Below are 22,457 nucleotides of genomic sequence, written 5' to 3'. Positions count from 1 at the left end.
ACATTTTTGAAAATATTTGTTACGTTGCACCTACTATTTTGAATGGTAAATTTATTTCATATTTCTTAGTATAATATTTATTGGAGTTTATAAATCATAAATTACTCGTCTAAAATTCAATTTTTATACATTGAAGTATTTCAAAAAATATTCTGTTTTGGAATGAGAAATTAAAACTATATGTTATTGTCATTAAAAAAAATAAAAAAATGTATTTACTTTTAACTATAATTTTTTTTTGAAAAAATTGTTTTTAACGTCTTAACATGATAAAATATTTCAATAAATATATTTGGTAAAAGTAATTGAAATAATGAGTGATTTACATTAAATGGACCATCAATGTAGTCTACACTACATTTTTATGAAACACGTAAATAATTTATATTATTAGTAAATTTAAAAAAATTGTGACTCTCTTGTACGAGTATACTAATAATGTATGGCTTGCTGTTTATCCGAATTAATCATCCAACAATCGTATAGCATAAATCACTATGAATTATAATATATGAATAATGAATATATTATTATAGTTATAGTATTGATTTAATACTCCAAAGTTCAAGTTCATTGCAACTGTGTTCTCCTAACGACTTTGTTTATGTGATAATATTCATAATTGTCATATTATAGTACTCCGGCTTAACGATGTATTTATTATTTCACGGTGAAAGAGTGATTTCCACCATAAGAAATCTCGTTGAAAAAAACTCTTAACTCACCGCTGGAACTTCATTCTGTGATAAATTTTAGTCTGTGCGGGCCGGTTCACAAATCTAGTTTACGCGAGCATTCATCATTAATATTATACACTGTTTGAGTAATAAAACACTAATTGGATAACTGGATGAGGACCATATAGCAGCATCCGGTCCGGAATATTGTCTATTCATGTACCTATTTACTTTATATGTATATATTTATATAGGGTCGTCTTCGCCTCACCCTATACACGGCCTCCACACACTGACATACAAATTATAGTTAGTGGACCGGTGATTTAATTAACCAGTTTCATTATTATTATTGTTATTTTTTTTATTTTTTCCTTTAGGTTGACTAATAGTTTTCGTGTAAAAAGCATACAGATACTACACGACAGACGTGTTCGTTTTAACGAGATACACGTTAAAACAAAAGAATTAATTATGTATGTAAGTAACATACAGAAAGAAATTAGCCGAAAAACTTATATAGCTGAGCTAGATAAAGAGCACCCAACGTTTGACTTAATAAATATAAAAACACCGCTATCATCAACGGAGATGAATACAAAATAATGGACAATATGCATCTACATACAGTATTAGGTAAATAGATTTACCTGTATAAATTATAGTCTCGTGGTCTTAAACGACTTAAACAATATATTAAAATGTATATAAATAAATTGTGTTCTATTTGAAATAATAAAATATTTAGTTTGTAATCGAGTTTTAATATTAAATATTAATAAGATATTAAGTTAAATTAATATTAAAATATAAACCATACATACAATATAGCATAAATCAACGATGGTAATGTAATATAATATGTTAAAATCATTGTGTAATAGGTTTACTGTATTAGAAACATAAAAAAGTTTAAATTTTTATATTTCAGAAAAACTGCAGATTTTAAGAAACGTTCTTTAATATTGATCTTTTAGTTTTTTATTTTGTTTTCAATTGAATTAAAAAAATAAGCATTTATATGTTTACTTTACTTTTTATTATTAAGAAAAATATAATATTAAAGCATTTTAGAATGACAACAGAGAAAACATAAACATTTTTATAATAAACAATAACATTTTTAGGAATGTTTGATGTGGGCAAAGTTATATGGATTTCAAAAAAAAAAAAAATTAATGACCGTTAAAAAATATATTTCCTAAAATTGCAGTAAAACCAACTCAAAAATACGAGGAGACAGAAGTCCACTACTTTTTTCATCTGAACTCTAAACACTTATTTAAATAAAAAACTTATACTCAATGTAGTTGTACATACTAAAAATTTGAATAGACTGCTGAAAATATTGACGTAATCAAAATCAAATTTTGTATAGTTAATTTTTTAGTTTTTTTAACTATGTGTGTTATAAGAATGATATAGGTTCATAATAATGTGTTTAGAAAATATAGGTGTGTTGATAATTTTAAAATTACAGTAATTAATATTAATATATCAGTTATCAATAGTATCTATCATTTTTAAAAATGCTCAAGGGATAAAAATACTATTCGTAGATCCAATATAATATCTATTTTATATTTTTAAGTGCTATTATCCTAGAAATAAATATTTTAATAATTGAATAACATTAATTAATAAAAATAAAAATTATAGATTATTTATATTGAATAATATTAATTTTTATTTAGAAACAACAACACTTTCAAAAACATTATTCACAATATAGGTACTTTATTGCAAAAATATGGAGGAGGGTTTATTTAAATAGAAGCTTCCATCTCCATAAGACACTCCTTCGGTATTATAAAGAAATAAATCAAGGATTTGAAAGTATGGTATTTGAGACTTTGAATGTATTTAAAAGTTTTAAAAATCAAAATTTAAATAAATTCATTATTAAAGGAAAACACGGAGGCATGTGGATCAGCATGTACACATAAAATGCGTCTGCAATAAACTATGTATTTTCCATGTTTGCATCATCCTTAGCGAATGTATATAGAAACGTCTAACAGTCGATAAATTATCGCGACACACCATCGAACACAATTATTTTCGAATTCGTATACTGTCCGAGTATGGCTCACAGACATAGTCTGCGTGCGGCGGGCTACCGTGCGCGCACAGAGTTGCGACTTCATCGCAAGGTAAGTAGTAAGTACCTATACGCCTTTTTATATTATGTACAATATATATATATGTATATATTAAATCGTTACGACGCGACGACGATTTTTCTTTAATTTATATATTTTTTTTTCAATCGCTGGCATTCCCCGAAAACACGTATACACACACGTTAGCCGGGGCCATTGTCATTCGCGCAAAAACCGGGCCTCGAGGTCGGAGGACGAATTCTTTTCTAAACGTTTTATTTTTCTCTTTCATTCCCGCACAGATCTCGTGCGCTCGACTCCCGTGATCCGTTCTCGTTTAATTGCTATACCTATAGTGCGGATTGCAAGGGGAAAAAAAAGAATCGCGACTAACGAAAAAGACAATCGTATTTCGGACACAATCGGACGACGCCACTCTGATTGAGTCGCAAGATTCCCTCCCCTCGAACTGCGCGGCACGGCACAAACCGGTCGGACGAACAAAGAGACGAAAAACGTTCGTTTTATTATACAGAGATAATAACGATAATAATAATAAATAATAATAGACTATTTTATAAAACAATAATGTTAATAATATACAGTTTTGTACTTGTGTGCAGTGTATACACGTCTAATTCGAGGAGGACGGGGACGGTATGTCAATGTGTTCGGGCAAAATGTGCACGGCGACGGCTGTGGTAGTGGTTGTATAGCACAATAATAATAATAATATTTAGCAATAGCGTATAGTGAAAACTAGAAAGGTCGATTGCAAAAGCAATAAAAAACCAATGGTATAAATGAACGAAAAGCTTTATACATTATACACATTAAACTTCGACCGTCATAATATAACAACCGAATGTATAATAAGTTTTAATGTTTATGATAAAGGTAATAACTTTGCGTGAAAATGTTGGGACGAGCAGGTTTCGTCACTTAGAACGGTCAATAATTTAATAATTATCGCATTATTACTTCGACAATGATGATCGGTGGGTAGCGAGTTATAATGAAAAAATGAAAATAAAATAAAACAAATCATGAGGTTTTTTTTTATTTTATTCTCTCGGCCTTGCAAAGACGAACTTGCAATTGTTTTCTTTTATTATTGTGTCCGGGCGGGACAACATTTATAACGTTTTTCAAAGAAGGTCCGATGAGCACCTTAAAACCAATTTAATAACAAATAAATAATTTAAAGTAGACTCAACTACCATTATATATACATGTATATTAAAATTATATTATATTACAACTGTTTTTTTCTTCTCATTTTTTTATTTTTATTTTTTCATTTTTTATTATTATTGTTGATATCATTACCGCAGTCATAACGTTAGATGTCATCAATTCTAGCTAGATATTTTTATGATTAGATGCTATAACTTCACCTGCTTTTCACTAAAATTTTTTACAGTGTAACGATTTACGACACGTTTTATGTTGAACCTTGTATATTACCAATTTATTTATTAGGTACTGTTTCGAAAAGTTGATCCACTTTTTTTTTAAAATATTTATTACTCGTGAATATGAAGAGTGCTATAGTTTTTCGTTGGTTTTGAAACAATTTATTTTATGAGTAAATAACAATTAAAATACGTTCGATTTTCTTTTCGAACACACTTTGTTTAATAGTAATGGACTACTCGTGGAATTCCTTATTATTTCATTAATACATTTTTCTTTTTTACTTTTGTTGAAAAGTATTTGAACATTTTTATATTTTTTACATTTAACATCTAATGTCAATATTAGTCTATTTATAAGTATATAAATTACGCATACCTACATCTAGAGCTGTAGTTGATTACTATGATGTATTTGAATAATTTAAATTATCCATTATTTCGATGTACCTACCTGTATATATTATTATTTGTACATTTAATGTTATTGCATGATAAATCAAAATATAATATTATGCACTGGTACATATTATATATTTTTTTAAGACTGTTGAACAATTAGTTTTGAAAATCATAAAATTAAATTAAATTTCCTAGATTAAAATGTTAGTTTAAACATTAAAGTATAATATATTGTAAACATAATTAAAATCAGATTATGTTATTTGTATATGGTTAATATAAAATGTAATATTTTCAACTAAAGCTTACTTTTGTTTTCAATAATTTATTTTATTTCATTTTCACATCTATGTCACATCAATGTTAACATTGTTGAAAATACGTTTAAGTGATTTTTATGTTGACTATAACTAAAAAATATGTATAAAAAAAAATGTTGACTACATAAATTCATCCTCGATGAAAATAACATTTAGGTATGCAATATAATGTGTCTATACTTTATATACATATATACTTAATAATGGTTTTTACGATCAAATAAAAAACGCGTTGACCGTTTCTTTATGGCTGTTCGCTTGACCTTTATTTCAACTGATTTTTCAGGCGCATCTCGAGAACAATGTATACTTTATTATATTACATATGCGTTTACTATATATTATAACATACACACACCACTATATAATACCTATAAACCAAAACTGTCGACCTAGAACCAAAATGTTTGTTTTTAAATCGCTATTGTATAATAATTAATAAAATGTAATTGGTGTTGAAATAGATATTTCCTTTCATCAGTATCAACATACAGAGTGATTTATCAAGATTGCTCACTCGCGATATTTCTTTTAATAATGAATTTATTCAAATTAAAATGTTTAGGGTTTTTAAATATTAAATAGTATACTTACAGATTATATTTCAAAACAGTTATATGTGACGATAAATACTCGTTGGAATTTTTATTTTGATGCGTAAGAATTTCAAGAAAATTTATCTACTTCCCAAATAATTTGCAATACAAAAAAAGAGACGTTTTATACAACTCCACAGGGCACTTTACAAGTAATACAATTTTTTTTAAATTTTTTAAATAAAGTGTCTATTTAAGAACATTTAAAAATTCTAAAAGTTAAATTTTAAATAGGTATATTTTTGAAGAAATGCTTGGTGATTCATTCTGTATAAGTAGTGTGTATGCAACGGCAATTCCATATTATAAAGCATATGTACATAACATTATTATTTATTATTACGATTTTCATCGTTGTTATAATAATATTATGATAGTATATTTAAAATTTAATAGGAAGTACTTAATTCAATCCGTTTACAAGATATCAACGTTTGTCGGTTTACATGTGCGTGTAAGTATGCGTGTGTGCTCCATCTCGTGTAAACTGTATATATACACTAGTACACTACACAGATATACATATTCTATATGTGAGAAATTATATTTTTAAAAGATGCTGCTGCTGTTGTTTCATGGTTTTCATCGACCGAAACAATTTAATTTTAATAAATGTATGACGTACGTAATAAACATGTAATGTGTGTGCATGTATATGTTTTTTCATTTTTTTGTCCCTAACTGCAGGTGCGTTAAGTCGTCAGGGGATGAGTATATTATGTGTTGTGTTTTCATTTATAAATGTTTTATTTTGTTTCACCCCACGCTTGAAACATATGTACGTATGACCATTATATTTGGGGACAGCAGTAAGTTGTCTAATTATTAGGTTTTAGTATTTTATCTTTACTCTTTGTAACACGCGCGCGTTTTTATCATTATTATCACGTTCATATAGTCAGGCGGCGAGTGGTGACACATGCACAACTATAATATATTATTTCCACCGGGACCGCATATAATATATCGTTTTTTCCTCGTAAAATGCATATGTCATATACACATGTATATATATTATATTATGTGTAATTTATGTTATACTATTGATTATACATATCACATAAAATGTATTCCGAAAATACGAATACGTTTTTTTAATGTGCTGTGTTTATACGAGTATGAAGATTGTTCAATAATATACAAATGTCATAACAATTACTACGGTAGAATTAACAATAATATTTATCTGCAAATCGTGTATGTGTTATATATTTGTAGGTATATATATATAAATAACAATCATTAATCATTACCATTATGCAGAATCATGTATGTAGTTTATTGTCTACACCTGAATACATGTATATATATGTTTATGCATTACGTTATGGATCATTAAAATTATTATTATCACTGGCTACACTCATTTTTGAAGTTAATTTTTAAAAATAATGTTTTTATATTGATTGAATTATTAGTAACACTAAATGTCTACGTATGACGATTACAAAGATTTTTTTATGTTTACTTAGTTATAAATTATTAAGAACAGAATTATTTTCAAGAAATGTTAATGCAAAATAACACGAATATAGGTAGTGAGTACACGTCATATAATAGTACCTACAGTTAAAAAATTGATTAAAGAAAATTGATACGTATAGCTGTTTATATGAATTTCATCTTGCACATAATATACAGGTGCTAATATCTTAAATTACTATAAAACACCGATTATAATGAAATACTTAAATAATATTAATATACTATATTAGAGTAATAAGCGTCTATTTTTGTAGCCTATAGGTAAATTCTTTGAGATTGGGCAAAGATTTTGATTTGTTTTTGGTTCTAATGTGTGTTTATAATATTTAAACCAGTCCTGTAAATTCATTTTACATTCGTTGATATAAACCACGAGATGAATACACATGAGCTACACCGTGCTACAGGGAAACAGAATCACTGAAGACACCAATTGGGTATCGTTATTTTTTTGTGAAATTAACAGGACGTTTCGCAATCGAAGTAGAGACTGAGAGTTCTACGAATGATTTTAATCTCTGTAGTTTTTTTTAGTTTTCTTTCTGTGCCCTTCGAAGGCCTTGGTCGACAGACATAAATGTATTTTTTCAACTTTCTTACGCCTGAATGGGGGAGATGTCTGAAATAAAAATGATCAGCCATCAATCATAGCTGACAAGCGGATCGAGATTTTGGCATTGACAATAATTTTTAATATTTGAACCGAAAAATATCACATTGACTGGACCGAATAAAGAAAAAAATATATCAAACGAATGTGCTGAAAATGCTATTTTTATTAAGTGACAAAAGTAACGATGTACATGCGTTAGTAGGTATAGAAAATATTTTAATCATTTTTTTAAAATACAAAAAATATGTGGTGAAGTTTAAAAAGTTTGTATAAAACTGTATTATAGGTATATAATCTATTAATATTCAATTAAAATATTTTTGTTTTTATATTTGTAAAGGTATAGGTTGAAGTGTTTGTAAATTTGGAATTAAATGTTAAAGCAATTATAAAATCAACGATAGTTACTCAAATACATAACTAAATATTATTATAAAGTAATTATTTATTACAAATTGTAATAATTAATTTAGTAAGCTTTAATTACAACATTTAATAAAATATTTTCAATTTAATAAATAATAAAATAAATAACACCACTTATTTATACAAACAATATTAATTTACATATACTTGTTTTATTGTTGATTTAATATATGCACAATTAAATAATTAATAAAATAATAATAATAGGTAATTAAAAAAAAAATCAAATTGAAAAATTAAAAATTAAATATTGATTTTTTTTTATGTTTTACACTTTATATAATAGTAAAATTATAAAATTCTTTTAAAATTTATCTTAGCTGTTAATATCAATATTGCGGTAGTTTTGAAAAAAATTGAAAATCATTTAAGTTTGATTTACATAAAATGTGACGTGAAATATCATATACACGAAAGGCTATAAAATAAAATTTACGTTATTCATACATAATTAAACGTTGATTAATCTATACTTAATACTTTATAGGTACCTTCTTATACACACTTTCATAACTGTTATGTTATCTTTTAAATAACAGCTCATGCAGTAAAAAAGAACTTCTCATTATAGTGGTAATATTATTTGTAAGAAATGTTTTATTTAGTTTTATCTATACTGTATTTTATATATTGACACGATCCAAATTCAAACTTCACTGAAATAATAATTGTATAAAAAAAAACTCGATAAAAAAGCGTGAGTGTTTTACAATTATTACATAAAAAAATACCTTTTTATTATTTATTATTATTATTTTTTTTAATTCGATTTTTATTTTAAAAAGCACTATTGAAAATTATGCTCAAATGGTCATATATATGAATATATGATATAGGTATATACAAACTTTATTATATCAGAAAGGTACCATAGTATAATATCAACTCTAATGACTGTAATTTGAAAACCTAGTAAGCATTTGTGTAGAATTTAAACAATAATAATCGACCAGGAAAAACAAACGCGGCGTATTATTAATATTTCGGTGTATAGGTACCTATTATATGTGGCGTGTTCCAAAGGGGTGTTACGGGACTACATATTAAATATTATATGCTATATATATATATATATTATATACTTACTTTTGTAAGTTCCAAGTTGGGCGTGGGCAAGATTAGAGTGTGAGAACGGGACACGTGAAAGTTACTGAAGTAGCTCAATAATGAAAATTGAAAATTATTTTCAATTTGAGGAAGTTCTCCAGTAACTGAATATACAAAGAGTGGCTATATAATAGTATATTTATATAATATTGGATAAAAACTAAAATGCGAAATTCACTCGTGTATGATAGTTACTGTAGTATCTATATAAGCATATAATTATTAATTTTAATGTATTATAATAATTATAGATTATCAGTAAAAAATATAAATATAAATGACTTTTTAGTTTTTTTACGTATTTCAAATGTCCAATAACGATTATCTATAAAAAGTAAAGTAGGTTCTTTCATAATTAAATTAGCTTAGTTTACATACTATTTATATTAATGATTAAATCTGAATATAAATTTAAGGTTTTAAATATGTACAATGATCATTTATCAAGTACAAAATATTAAAAATAAAAATACCTAGTTTATTAATCATTATAGTTTTTACTCTTTTCTTTTAAATATATTAATTGGAAGCATATTGTTTTTTTTTTTATTATTTTGATAATTTTGAGGTATAAAATATCAAGTATTTCATGTTTAAATGAATGAACAGGAAATAATTGGTCTAAGTAATATTATCATTTAACACACACAATTTCTTGAACATTTAAAAGCTTACTAAAACACCAATAATACGAATACTAAACAAATTTAAAATCGTATAAAAAGGAGTTAAAAAAATTCCATAAAAATCCTAAATTCCTAAACGAGGATTACCTAATTATTTATTGTATTTAGATAAATTATGTACGTAAATTATATGTGTGAGCAGTTAGTTAGTTAAGGTTAGGATAGATTAGGTTTTCATGTAAAATTATTAAATATCTACTATGATTTTTATTATAATAATTAGTATTAATTATAGTAGTTTAGATAGGCAACGAATCACACAGGTTTGGTAGGTTACTATCTTTGATGAGTTATGCGGGTATTGGGTAGAATGTTAAAAATAAGTTTAATGTACAACTTTGTTGCCGTCTAGGAAATATCGATGAAAATTTAATATATTTTTCGAAATTAATAATGTTTAAGTTATATACAGTTAAAAAAATCAACTATTACATAAATATACATACTCCGTAAAATATAGTACACGACGACTAGGCCATGAGAAACGTTTCATTTTTAGATTAAAATCATTTTCTTCGTCAACGAAATCCTTAAAAATGACACAGCTCTAGCACACACACACACACACACACACACACACACATATATATATATATAATATTATACGCATAAAAACATCACACACATTTATATTATAGTCGAGGATGAGTAGTCGATTTAACGCAGTCGCGCGATGTTTATCGTTTGCACGCATCAACGGTATATATATTATATTAACTACACGTATACGTCGCATAAATATACGACGAAGGAAAAAAAAATTGTAAAAAAAAAACGTACGTTTCGCTCTAGAAAAATACAGATGGGAGAAGATGTCGCTTACAGATATAGCGCAGTGATATAATATATACCAACTAGATAATAATATAATAAGTATGTATACACAATAATATATTATACAGATCGCGTACCTACGTTTAATATGGCGTTCTTGATGAGATCCGTGCGCGACACGGTGTAGTATATTATAGAGTTTATGTATGACAATAATATGATGGGTGTAGGTACACCTAAAATATACAGAGTGATCAACCGACCATGTTAACCCTCATTTTTCATTAGTAATGAATTTATTCGAAAAATTCTCATTTCAAGAACTTTTAAATATTTTCAAATCTTTTGATTTTTTTTTTTTTTGTACTTCTCATAAAAAAAGGTCTTGTGCCAAATTTCTATTTTTAATTGATAACCATTCTTTTTACAGTTAATTATTTTGTGAATATTTTTTCTGAAAATGTTAATGTAATGAAATCAAAATTAGTCATTAGGAAAAGTATTTTTTTTTAGGTATCTGTTGAAATGTTTAGGTAATAATTGTCTTCAAAAATGGTTTTAAAATATTATAAGTAGGATCAGATATCTAGTATAAATTATATTTGAACTAATCATATTTTTAAATTATAAATATTGATAGACATGGGCGCCCATAAAAAACATTTTAGGGGGGGTCAAAATAAAAAAAATTCTTAAATGTAAGGTAATAAAGATAATAATAATATTATGGTAATATTTATTAAGCTACAAGTTTTAAATATTTTTTGTCCAGAGGGGGGTAAGTGCCCCATCTTACCCTCCCAATGGGTGCCCATGTTGATAGATTAATATTAATTTCTATAATTTTAAAATTACCAAAGCCCTTAACCCATTTTGTCTAGATCCATTATCATAGAGATATAGACCTATTATCCTAAGTATCTACACAAATTTATAGAACTAAAAAGCTATACTCTTAAACATTTTGATATGACCATTAATCGTTTTCATCAAAATTAAAAAAAAAAAAATAGAAATTTTTATTTCCACGAGACATTCCTTAAATAGCTATAAATAGGCATCAAGAATTTGAAAATGAAGTATTTTAAGAATATTCAAATATTTTGAATAATATTGCATTATTGAAGAAAAAAGGGGTGCGCATACTCAGTGAGTCACTCTGTATACAGTAGGTAAACGTGTGGCGTGTATTTCAACGCGAGGCCGCCGATCGCTACACGAATTATTTTCTCTTTCTGGTCTTTTGTCGTTGTAATGTGCGTTGTTATTATTATTTTTATTTTAATTCGCGAAATTAAAATTCGGGGAGCGGACGCGGCGGCAACGCCAAAACGCACACAGTGCACGCGGTGTACAAGCATAACATATAATACACGTATTTATACACACACGCGCATTATATATACACCGAGACGCGTATTATAATGGCGTTTTGATGGTTATCGCCCTGTTCGGCGTGGTACCTACTTGAATTGCCGCCAAAAAAAAAAAAAAAATTTAAAAACACAAAAACAACAACCCAAAAACGCCGCCGTCAAAAGAAATGATGCATATATTATTATTATAATATTGCGATTTCGAGATTGGGCCGTTTGACACACGTATACCTAATACATCATCGTTGAATGTTGTTAAAATAATATAATGTATTCGTCGATCCGTTTGTCCATATTTTCTTTATTCTTTTTGGGTACATCACGTTGTGTGTGGTTATATTATTAATAAACCGATATATTATTACTGTATACATAGGTACGCGTAGTTTTGTTTGGTGGCCGACACCGCCGCGTACGTGACGGAAACTATATAAGTAATATATTATTTATATACTTTCGCGTAAAATGTAAAATATTACGCGTAGATTCTAGAATTATAATTATTATTATATACAGAGCTATAGTAACGTTCCATCGTGTCTATCGACCCTCTGCAAAGTTTATAAACGTATAATTTAATAAAAAATGTTATCCATTAAGATTATATACCTACTATAATAATAAATCCCCGTGCACTTCGTCGCGCGCAGAAAATGCATCGTGTTAATGCTAACATTTATTTTAGCGTAATGCGTGTGAATAATTTTTGATTTTCTGATTTGAAGTATAGATGATATTTCTTAAGTATCGACTTTACATAGCTGTCCTGCTCAGCGTTGCTATTAATTTTGACAATTTAACATTTTTTTCTTTTGTTGAATGATCTAAATTAGATTTTCCTTTTCATTCTAGACCGACGACTCATAAAGTGTGATCAAAAATAAAAATGGGTTTAAGTACTATTAGACTACATCAACTATCCACTAAAGTACTAATGTCTAATAATAACTAATAGTATTGTTAAAATCGATGAAAAATACATCTTTATGTGCGTTTTTACCAATTATTTAAAAAATATTAATAGCTTGATTTTTCATTTACTTATAGAATTAGAAAATATAAACTTAAAACAGTTAAAACCTACTTCACGATGTACCTAATCTTTCACTAACACGTAGAAAAAAAATAGATGAGTAGTTTCAGAAAACAAGAAAACTTGCGTGACAAAGATTTCTATTTTCACATATGTATACATATAGGTAGGTATACAAAACGTGATATTAACTACTATACAGAATCGTTCAATGTGAAATGGGTACATAAGTACAATTATTATAGAAGTGCGTAGGGCCAAACTTACAAAAAAGTAACTATTTATACATACGTCTATTGCTGAACATTCGTTTTAGATCAACAGCGGTGTTTTATAAAACTATATGTCCATTAAAATAATATTCCTTAGAAGCAGTAAACCAAAAAGAAAAGTGTAGATATAATATTATATGGTTATACCTAATAATTAGCTAGGTTCATAATGATATCCAAATCTTATTTATAGATCCAACGCCATCGTAAAATATCGTACTTTATAATATAGATCACTCTGTATGATAAGGATTTAATATTATGTTGCGTGTGCATTAGAAAAATATGTCATTTGTATTTGTTTTTCTTTGGCACCGAAAAATAACGTGGTAACGCCAAAACACGTAACATGTTATTGAAGACATCGGGCTTGAATTATTAAAATTAACTGCTACGCGCAGTACTTTGAATAATCAACGACTAGTCGGAAAAATAGTAAATACTTTTTTTTTATAAAATAGTGTACGTTTCACTACGCTCGTAAACTGCCTAAAACGATATTATACCTAAACTGATTACTGATTACTGAGAATAAAACATATTTTATTTATTTGATCGTGATAAGTGCGCAAGTATAGGTGATACCGTAAAATATCTCGTTCATTGCCAAAAAATACCTTATCGATTTTTATTTGCTTTCAAAAATGAAGTGTGATAAATGTGTTGATTTATTAAAGACATATTATTATAATCGTAAAATAATTGCTCATATATTTTTTTAACCAATCGCTGCAAAAAATAATAATAATAAGTAGGTATTGATAATTATATTAATTAATTAAAATGTCGATCTTTATTAATTAATATAATAATAAATCATAACTCATCCGTCTGACAAGTGACGGTAAATATGGGTTAAAAATGTTGGGTGAGAAATATATTATTTTCTCGATTACGAGTCTTTCCACTATAAATGATTTACCACCAAGTCTATTGTTTTGTTTGATTTGACACAAATTTATTTTTAATACACTCGTAACGATAAGCGCATATTATGATAGATTCTATGTTTTTTACTCGGTTGTTGTATACCTACGACCGACAAAGCAAAATGTTGTTTTACTATAACGGTTCCTGCAACGTCCAATTATAATAAATTCAACAGGACTTCAGCGCCACAGGAAACTTTCAAACTTATTTTGACGGAAAATGCATCACATCAGCTATTGTACGTATAACAACTTATTGTGTAGGGAGACGCAGTTGCGCATAATCTCTGTCTAAACATCAGACAGATGCCAATGTCGAATGCACAGCGCGTAATATAAGTGAGCAGGTATGGGTGGGCACATCGTCTATGGCGTGGCGTGGTGATATAAATAAACTTACGCATATTATAAGGGTAACCTTTTTATTTGAATTCTTTTTTATTGGTGTATTATAAAGTCTCTTTCGCCATCGACGCGGCGGCGGCTTTGCGCCCGCGAGATTATCGCATACTCTCGTATTTAATACTATATAATAACGATCGGCGAAACCGCAGGGTTTCCTCAGAGTTTTATCGTCTTTTAATCGCTCCAGCGACGGTGCGTATTCAGTAAAAAAATCGAAACAATAAAATTCGGGAGAAAATAAAACAATAATCGGTATGTATATACGACATAAAAGAACCGGGCGATATGGCCATTTTCGACTGTATTATATAGACCCTTAAAAACGAAAGTGCGGGCTAGGTTAATGTGCATGATGGTTATAAATAATATAACCTGTGATGGTTTTTTTTTATATTATTATTATTATTATTAAAGTGCCGTGTATCAAATCCGAAACCCATTATAGGACGTATAACGTTTTACACATGTTATATTCGTATATTTTAAGTTACGTTTTAACGTTAAAACCGCGTCTGCGATATGCATAAGCATTACACTAGCTATCGTGTTTTCAATTTATCGACGAGGAATTTCAGTTTAATATTATAATATAAAGGTTCATATTATTATACCGTGTGTATGTATATACGATGATATAATGCTATAAAAAATACATAACAAAAAAAATATGAATACGAGTTTGTTTAATGCAAGTACCTCACAAACTATGTATAACAGAAAACCCGACGATTAACGTCGCCGATTGCCATCTCTGATCGAAATCGATATGCACACTGTAGTACCTTTTCGGCACATAACACGTGTCGGTGGAATTTTATATCTCACCTGTCTGACGCCATATCGATTAGGAAGAGTATTGAAGTATGGAGTAAATCGTAAATAAACAGCGATTAATTGCCGTATTTGTTGAACTGAGAAAAAAAGGTCTATACGTCAAACGCGCCTATATATACGAAAAACCCAGTCGTATCATCTCTGTTACGGCGTCAAGTATTTTGTAGGTGGATATAAGTATATACATGTTTAGACGAATAAACAAAATTCGAAAATCGATACTAAAGCATAAAATATTGTATTCCGATAATTTTAATATTCTTAAAAACTGCATACATTCATGCTCGAATTTAATATTTAATTAAATGTGAAACTTATAAGTATAGGTGGGACGTGGGTACACGTAAATTATGTTGTAGCTATAATAAATACATTATTATTCATACTAGCCAGCTAGCCAATTGGAAGGTGCAGCTATCAGCGATTTGGCGAAATTTTAGCATTTTATTATATATAGGTTTGATTACAGTGAAAACTGTCTGATACGGAAAACACGAGACCAACCAATAAAACGAAAAATTCCGGATCAATTCAATTCTTAATGATTGTACTTTTCATATTATAAAAATTCATATCATAATACATTAATACGTGAATACGTGTTATAATTATGTACCTAAACAATTATTGGATCGTTTACTTTTTTGTTCCTGCGACCTATACCATTAATTACATTAACTATACATAAACGTGTATTTTTTTTTGAAAATTCCTATTTGCTCATATAACAAATAGGCTCAAAATCTTTATACTTAGTAGGTATTTGATTATACCTAATACCAAGTGACTTACAATTTTTATATTATTATTATTATAATAAAAATTAGGTATATTTAATAATATATATATATATTTTTTTTTATTATTATTACAATAATAAGACGATAGTTAAATGGTTTCATAATTTACTCATTTACTGAAATAATGTAAAATATACCTGCATAAAAATAATAATAATAAGTTTGAAATATGTTTACTCCGAATAATTAGAATTCCGGATGTCCGTTCATCCATAATTAGTACATATTATTAAACTAAACGAAAATGAACGCCGCCGCAAACTAAACGCTATAATATTATTATATAGGTATGAGTACCCTACATATTATATTAAAATAAATATATGTCATTATAATATTACGTTAATCTACCCGTTTTCTATGAAAAAAAAATCGTTTTGTTATATTCAAATGTTTTGTTTTTAATTGCAGCGCGACGGCGCACGTATTCTACACGAGCGACGTGACCATTATTGTGTTGTTTGAGGTGGGTACACCGCCACCGCCGTCAGAACGTTTCATCTATTATAATATAAACATAATATTATAATACGCGATATTATATTAGGTATTATGTTCTCGAGACTTTAAAAACGCAATCGTTTTGAGTAAAGAAAAACACCGAGCATCAAGTGTAGTATACATACGTTTAACATACACCTATATAAGAATAACGCTTTCGATTGGAAAACAATAGGTAGCATTATTATGATTATTTAAAAGAGTATTAATTCATTTGATATTGAAATTAATAAATCATAGTAAATAATATGCCATTTTTACTTAATTGCGATCAATTAATACTATAATATTAAAAAAAAAATATTTGTTATTTGATCGGTTATTATAATATATTATGTAGTGATTGATTTCATTTCCGTTCATCTTTACCTTGAGTTAAATATTAGGTACGCCACAAAAGATTCTATATATTTTTTTATTTAATATTCAAACTACAATTTGTGTCAATAACAAAAACTTTTTTTATTCACTAAACTTTATCCCTTTTTGAACATGCTTAATAATTGTTAACATTTAAATAATAATACAATGTTTTCTTTTTTTTTTTTTTATACCGTTTTGTACCACAAACAGCACTGAAAATCGTGATTTTCAGTGGTATTTGTAATTGCGTTCACGAATAATTTTTCCATAGTTCATTATGTAAAATATTAACATCATACCGGCAATGTAATGAATTAACGGTGCTGCTGTTGAACGTTTCGGTTGTACATATTGGTGTGACCATCTCCAATAAGCGCGAGAAAATAACCCAGCTATTGCTTTTGGTGATTTATTGCGGCGCTTCACCCAATCGGTAACCTCACAGAGTTTCAGTTGCGAAAACGGCGTGTCGGGTGTGCCGTAAAAACGGGCCGGATTGTACGGTCCGTGCACTTTGGGATTATATTCGCAAGGATAGTCACCGATGTTATCGATCTTGTACGATCCTGCAGGACGGTCAAGACGATCTTGAAAATTCTTTGATGCATTCTTGACTAAGTATAGACGAGAAAAACAACAATGTCGATTATTGCTCAAGGTAACTATCGATTTAATAATGTTATTATCGTGCATTAAACTTACTATGACAGTTGATACGATCGTAGAATCTTTGAATATGATTCATAATAGAAATCAAATCTACTAATTATTTAAATAAATCAAACGAAATGTTGAAGAAATAAGTGACTTGATAATTGGTAAATGAAACACGAGTTATAACTGTAGTCCGTTGCCATAAATACGTATAACTGCGTAGCAACCACGGATTTTAATACGTACCTATAATATTAATCCGCGATACCAACTGAAGTTAACAATAATAATTACTGTACCATAGATTCAAGGTTTATAGATAATATTATCTATAAACCTTGCCATAGATTGACCAAAACATCATATTGATGTTCTTAATAGTCGAGTTTAGAAATGTTATTTATATTTAAAAGTTATTACTTATAAGTATAAGATCAATAGTTCTAAACTGTAAGATGACTATAATGAATTATGTTTAATAGCTGACCCTACACGGCGTTGCCTGTGTGTTACTTTCTTTTTTTTGCATTTTCATATGCCGTGTGTAAGTTTTTAATTTAATTGTATTGATAATGTCAATAATATTACATCGAATTCACAATTTAATTTTGTGTGTGTGTGTGTGTGTGTGTATATTTATAGGCCATGAATATTATTGTATTTTTTTATTATTATTAAAGCACCTCCTTATATACTACATTGGTTGTTCTTCCACTTGGGGCAAGAATGACTATATGTAAATGTATCAACACATAAATCAGGTTGTTATAGCAAACATTTATAAACAAAAATTCTATCGTGAATCACAAAATCCCCGTTTGAGCAACCCTTTAAAATGCGAATTTTGAAAAATCCTTTCTTACTGCGCCTCTACATTGCTTAAGGAACTTCTGTACAAAATATGAAGTCTCTATACCCAGCGGTTTGATCTAAGTGTTGATGAGTGAATCGGGGCGGTCTCCTATATGTATATAGAAGATTAGATATTATAGGTACTATCTATTTACTTATTAATTATTTATAATACAATATAGATTTGCGCCTAATTGTATAGTAATAGTAACTAGTAAGAATACGGAATATTAGTAGTTCTAATTAAATTCTACTATTATGACACAACATTTTATTTTAAGGTAGTTAAAATATTTGAATAACAATGTAAAATACTTAGTGATTACTTATTAATAAGAAAAATAAATAAAAGGTAATTATTTTATTGTAGGCATTAGATATAAGACGATATAGATAGGGAATTTTTACGTTCATATAGTTTGTGGTACAAGTAGGAATATAAAACACGAAAGAAAATCTCAGAGTTTTAAATGGAATTTAAAAATTAATTTTTGATAAAATAATTGGATATTATAACTAGGTATATATGTTTCATTCAAATTAAAATAAATCGTGCACTATGCACAATCATCAAATAAAGGTGTGAAGATTAGATCAAAACATATTATAATTAGCAAAATAATAAACCAAATTTAATTGACCGTTAAAAATACCTATTTTATGCCACTGTAGTAGTTAACGCATGTTCTGATATTTTTCAGTTTGCAAAATTATTATTAAATAATACTGTCCAAAATTAGATAGTTGCATATTATGTCCGTTTTAAAAAAATAATAATATAATTTGAATTTATTCACATTACATGGTTTTGATAAGAGTATTTAAATATGAAAGGCAGTTTTTTATAATACCTGAACATATTGAAGGCAATTTAACCATATCGACTGGGCAATGTGTATAATCCCTGAATTTTCTACTTTTTAATAAGTGATTGAAAAAAGTTAAATACAAGATTCCTCTTCGTGAGCATTATTATAAAAACACTTGAAAATATCTAAGATAACTATATACCTATTGTAGGTATTATAGTCATAATTATTTTTATGAGCGTCAATAATTCAGATTTCGCTGAAATTAAATATTTAAACGTTAACGATAAATAATAATGATTTTTCTCTAATCAGCTTTAGTAATTTTGTTGAAATGTAAAAAACTATTGATTCGACTTATGAGACTAATTTTAAACTGTTCAATGTCACTGACATAAGTATAAGTTGGCATAGTGGCATGGTCTTGCTACTTAGATTATACAGTGAGTTGTTTTACTTGATGTTCATGTTAGTTTTAGAAAATATTAGTTTAGTGTGCCAAATTTATAAAATTCTACTAATAAGACTACATCGTTTTTAGGTTTAAATCCTTTAATGCTTAGAATTTGTTTTCATGTACACAAGGATTTATCATTAATTTCATATTTAAACATCCATTTTAGTGCGTTATTATTACTCAAATCTATATAGGTAATATATTATATACAATTATTATCCATATAATATAGTTATCAGCATAACCAGTGTATGTTTTAATGTAGGTATACAATCTATACATAATTAAAATTTTATTAGCTGATATACATAATAAAATATTAAAGCTGCAGTGCTATAATATAATTATAACACGCGTTCTGAAATTTTAATGAATTATAAATTATTATTATAAGATCATAAGATATTTTATTTCTGTCAAACATTTAAGTCCAAAATTTGTCGAAATTAATCGATGGACGACTTTGAGAAGACTTAAAACCTTTATAACATTTTGACATTTGACTCACTATACTTTCTTAGCTATTGATTCGTGTGTTTTATTAATATATCATACAGGATATAAAATTGTTATAATATCTTCTCGTAGGTATAACTTCATAACGATAAATATGTATACGAGTATTTATGTATATATATTTTTAATTCGATCATGTCTTTAGCCTTCGACCGTGAAAATACACTTTACATATTTATATTACTTTAGGTGGCTTTATATACTCGTATTCTACACTCATCATAAGACTTAAATAGTACCGTTCTTATACTCTGTGATAAGAGGCTTTACATTTACCTCAGCGGAGAGCAATGCTAGATATATAGCAACAGATCTCCCTTCAGGAATATCTTACCTGAAAGCTACATTTAATTCTAGCAATAAATATTATTATTATTATATTATATTATGTATAAATTATATATATATATATATATATATACACGTGCAAAGGACGTAATATGATGACCAGATAGCGGATTTCCGGGTATTATTACTTATATTTTTTGGCAGGGTTGAAAAATATAGACGAGTTATCCATTACACGATTCGTAGAAAAACAATTATTTTGCATATTAAAGTATATATTGAAGATTAGAAAAGATTACTCAACCTAATATTTATTTCGTGTGTTCAAGACTTAATGTTTATAAAAAAATCAAATTTACTTCACGATTTATAATTAAATTATAGAAAATAATATTTAAAAATGATAAATTATGGGAAAGGTTCAATAATGACTTTTGTTACATTTTAAGTTGTTTAATATTTAAAATTTGATTGCATTTAAATTATTCACCTAAGAAAAGGTGTGCAATAAATATTTTCAAGTTTAAGTAAATCAGTACGTACAATATTTATTAAACGTATAAATAAAGGTAGTATATATATCTACCATAAGCATAATGTGAAAATAATGTATTATTATTATATACATTATATTAATATGTTGTTTATTATTTTTTAACTGCAGCAGGTTTACAGATTTTCAAATTATTTAAAATAAAAACCGTATTTTACCAGTTCGATTAGTATTATTAATATCAGAACATTTTAACGTTTTTTAGAGCATATTATACATTATTAGTTCAATATTGACTTTTACGAACTTAAAAACCACGGTTCTTTATAACGACATGGCATACATATATACACGAGCGGATGCGTAAGTGCAACGATTTTTCATATTATACACTGCAAGTATCTAAATATTTATAATATTATACGGTGTAGGTATATACATTTTCCGCGAGGGAGAGGTATATGTTTTCATTATTTTTTCCTCCGTTATTAAGTGCAGCAATATTGTGTGCGACTTCGTTGACGGCTCTCTCTCTCTCTCTCTCTCTCTCTCTCTCTTTCAATATACACTTAATACGTATATGGATCATGTACGTGCGCGTTATCGTTTGAAGTGAAAATCCACTGCGGCCCGAGAAACGATTATAATTCTCTCCGTCCGTCCGTATCGAGCGCTTACAATATCGTACTCGCACATATGTGTACGTAATACGTCAAGTGCTGTATACACAAGCGCACACGTAAATATAGTACGTAAAATACTCGTCTCGTACGAGCAGACACACAAACGCACACGACGGCGGTTCGGGTCACACGACTGTGACGACGATCGCTCTGTGCGTGCGTGCGCGTATTTATATTAATTAAAAGAAATCTCCGCCACCGCCGCCGCCGCCACGACACGCCTTGCACTCGACCGAAGCCACGCCCACTGGCAATGCACTTTTTATGCTCGCTCTCTCTCCGTCGCGCGACATGTCTGTCGCCGTCTCCGTCCGTCTCACGCGAACCCTTTCACCCGGAAGCCATCGACGCGAACCGTTTCCTCCGGCCCGCTCGCCCACCCCCTGGCGGCCGCCCCGGCGATGCACTTCACGCACACACGCGCGCGCAGACGAATGTGCATCGATGTATATACATATATATATATATTATATAAAACGCGCCATGATGCACTTATCGCTGCAGCGAGGAAAAACCTCGCCGGGACGGACATATTGGCAGGTACCGTACAATATGTGTAGCAGCCGCTATCTACGTTCGTCTTTTTTTT

The 22,457-nt window shown here is 28.4% G+C and overlaps 2 protein-coding genes across 3 annotated transcripts in view; both read right to left on the bottom strand.

Moving 5' to 3' along the window:
- Positions 1-22,457, bottom strand: part of LOC114126048 (uncharacterized) — a 263,154-nt gene that overhangs the window by 96,241 nt on the left and 144,456 nt on the right. The window lies entirely within an intron of this gene.
- Positions 17,200-18,016, bottom strand: LOC114119657 (putative ATP synthase subunit f, mitochondrial). The gene is made up of 2 exons (XM_050201585.1): positions 17,819-18,016; positions 17,200-17,730 (listed from the first exon to the last, which is right to left on the bottom strand). The coding sequence occupies exons 1-2, from the start codon at positions 17,859-17,861 to the stop codon at positions 17,345-17,347; spliced, it is 429 nt and encodes a 142-aa protein (XP_050057542.1). The 5' UTR covers positions 17,862-18,016; the 3' UTR covers positions 17,200-17,344.

This window comes from Aphis gossypii, chromosome 2 (assembly GCF_020184175.1).
Source record: "Aphis gossypii isolate Hap1 chromosome 2, ASM2018417v2, whole genome shotgun sequence".
In the NCBI taxonomy this organism is placed as follows: Eukaryota; Metazoa; Arthropoda; class Insecta; order Hemiptera; family Aphididae; genus Aphis; species Aphis gossypii.
This window is presented reverse-complemented; position numbering and strand designations above follow the sequence as displayed.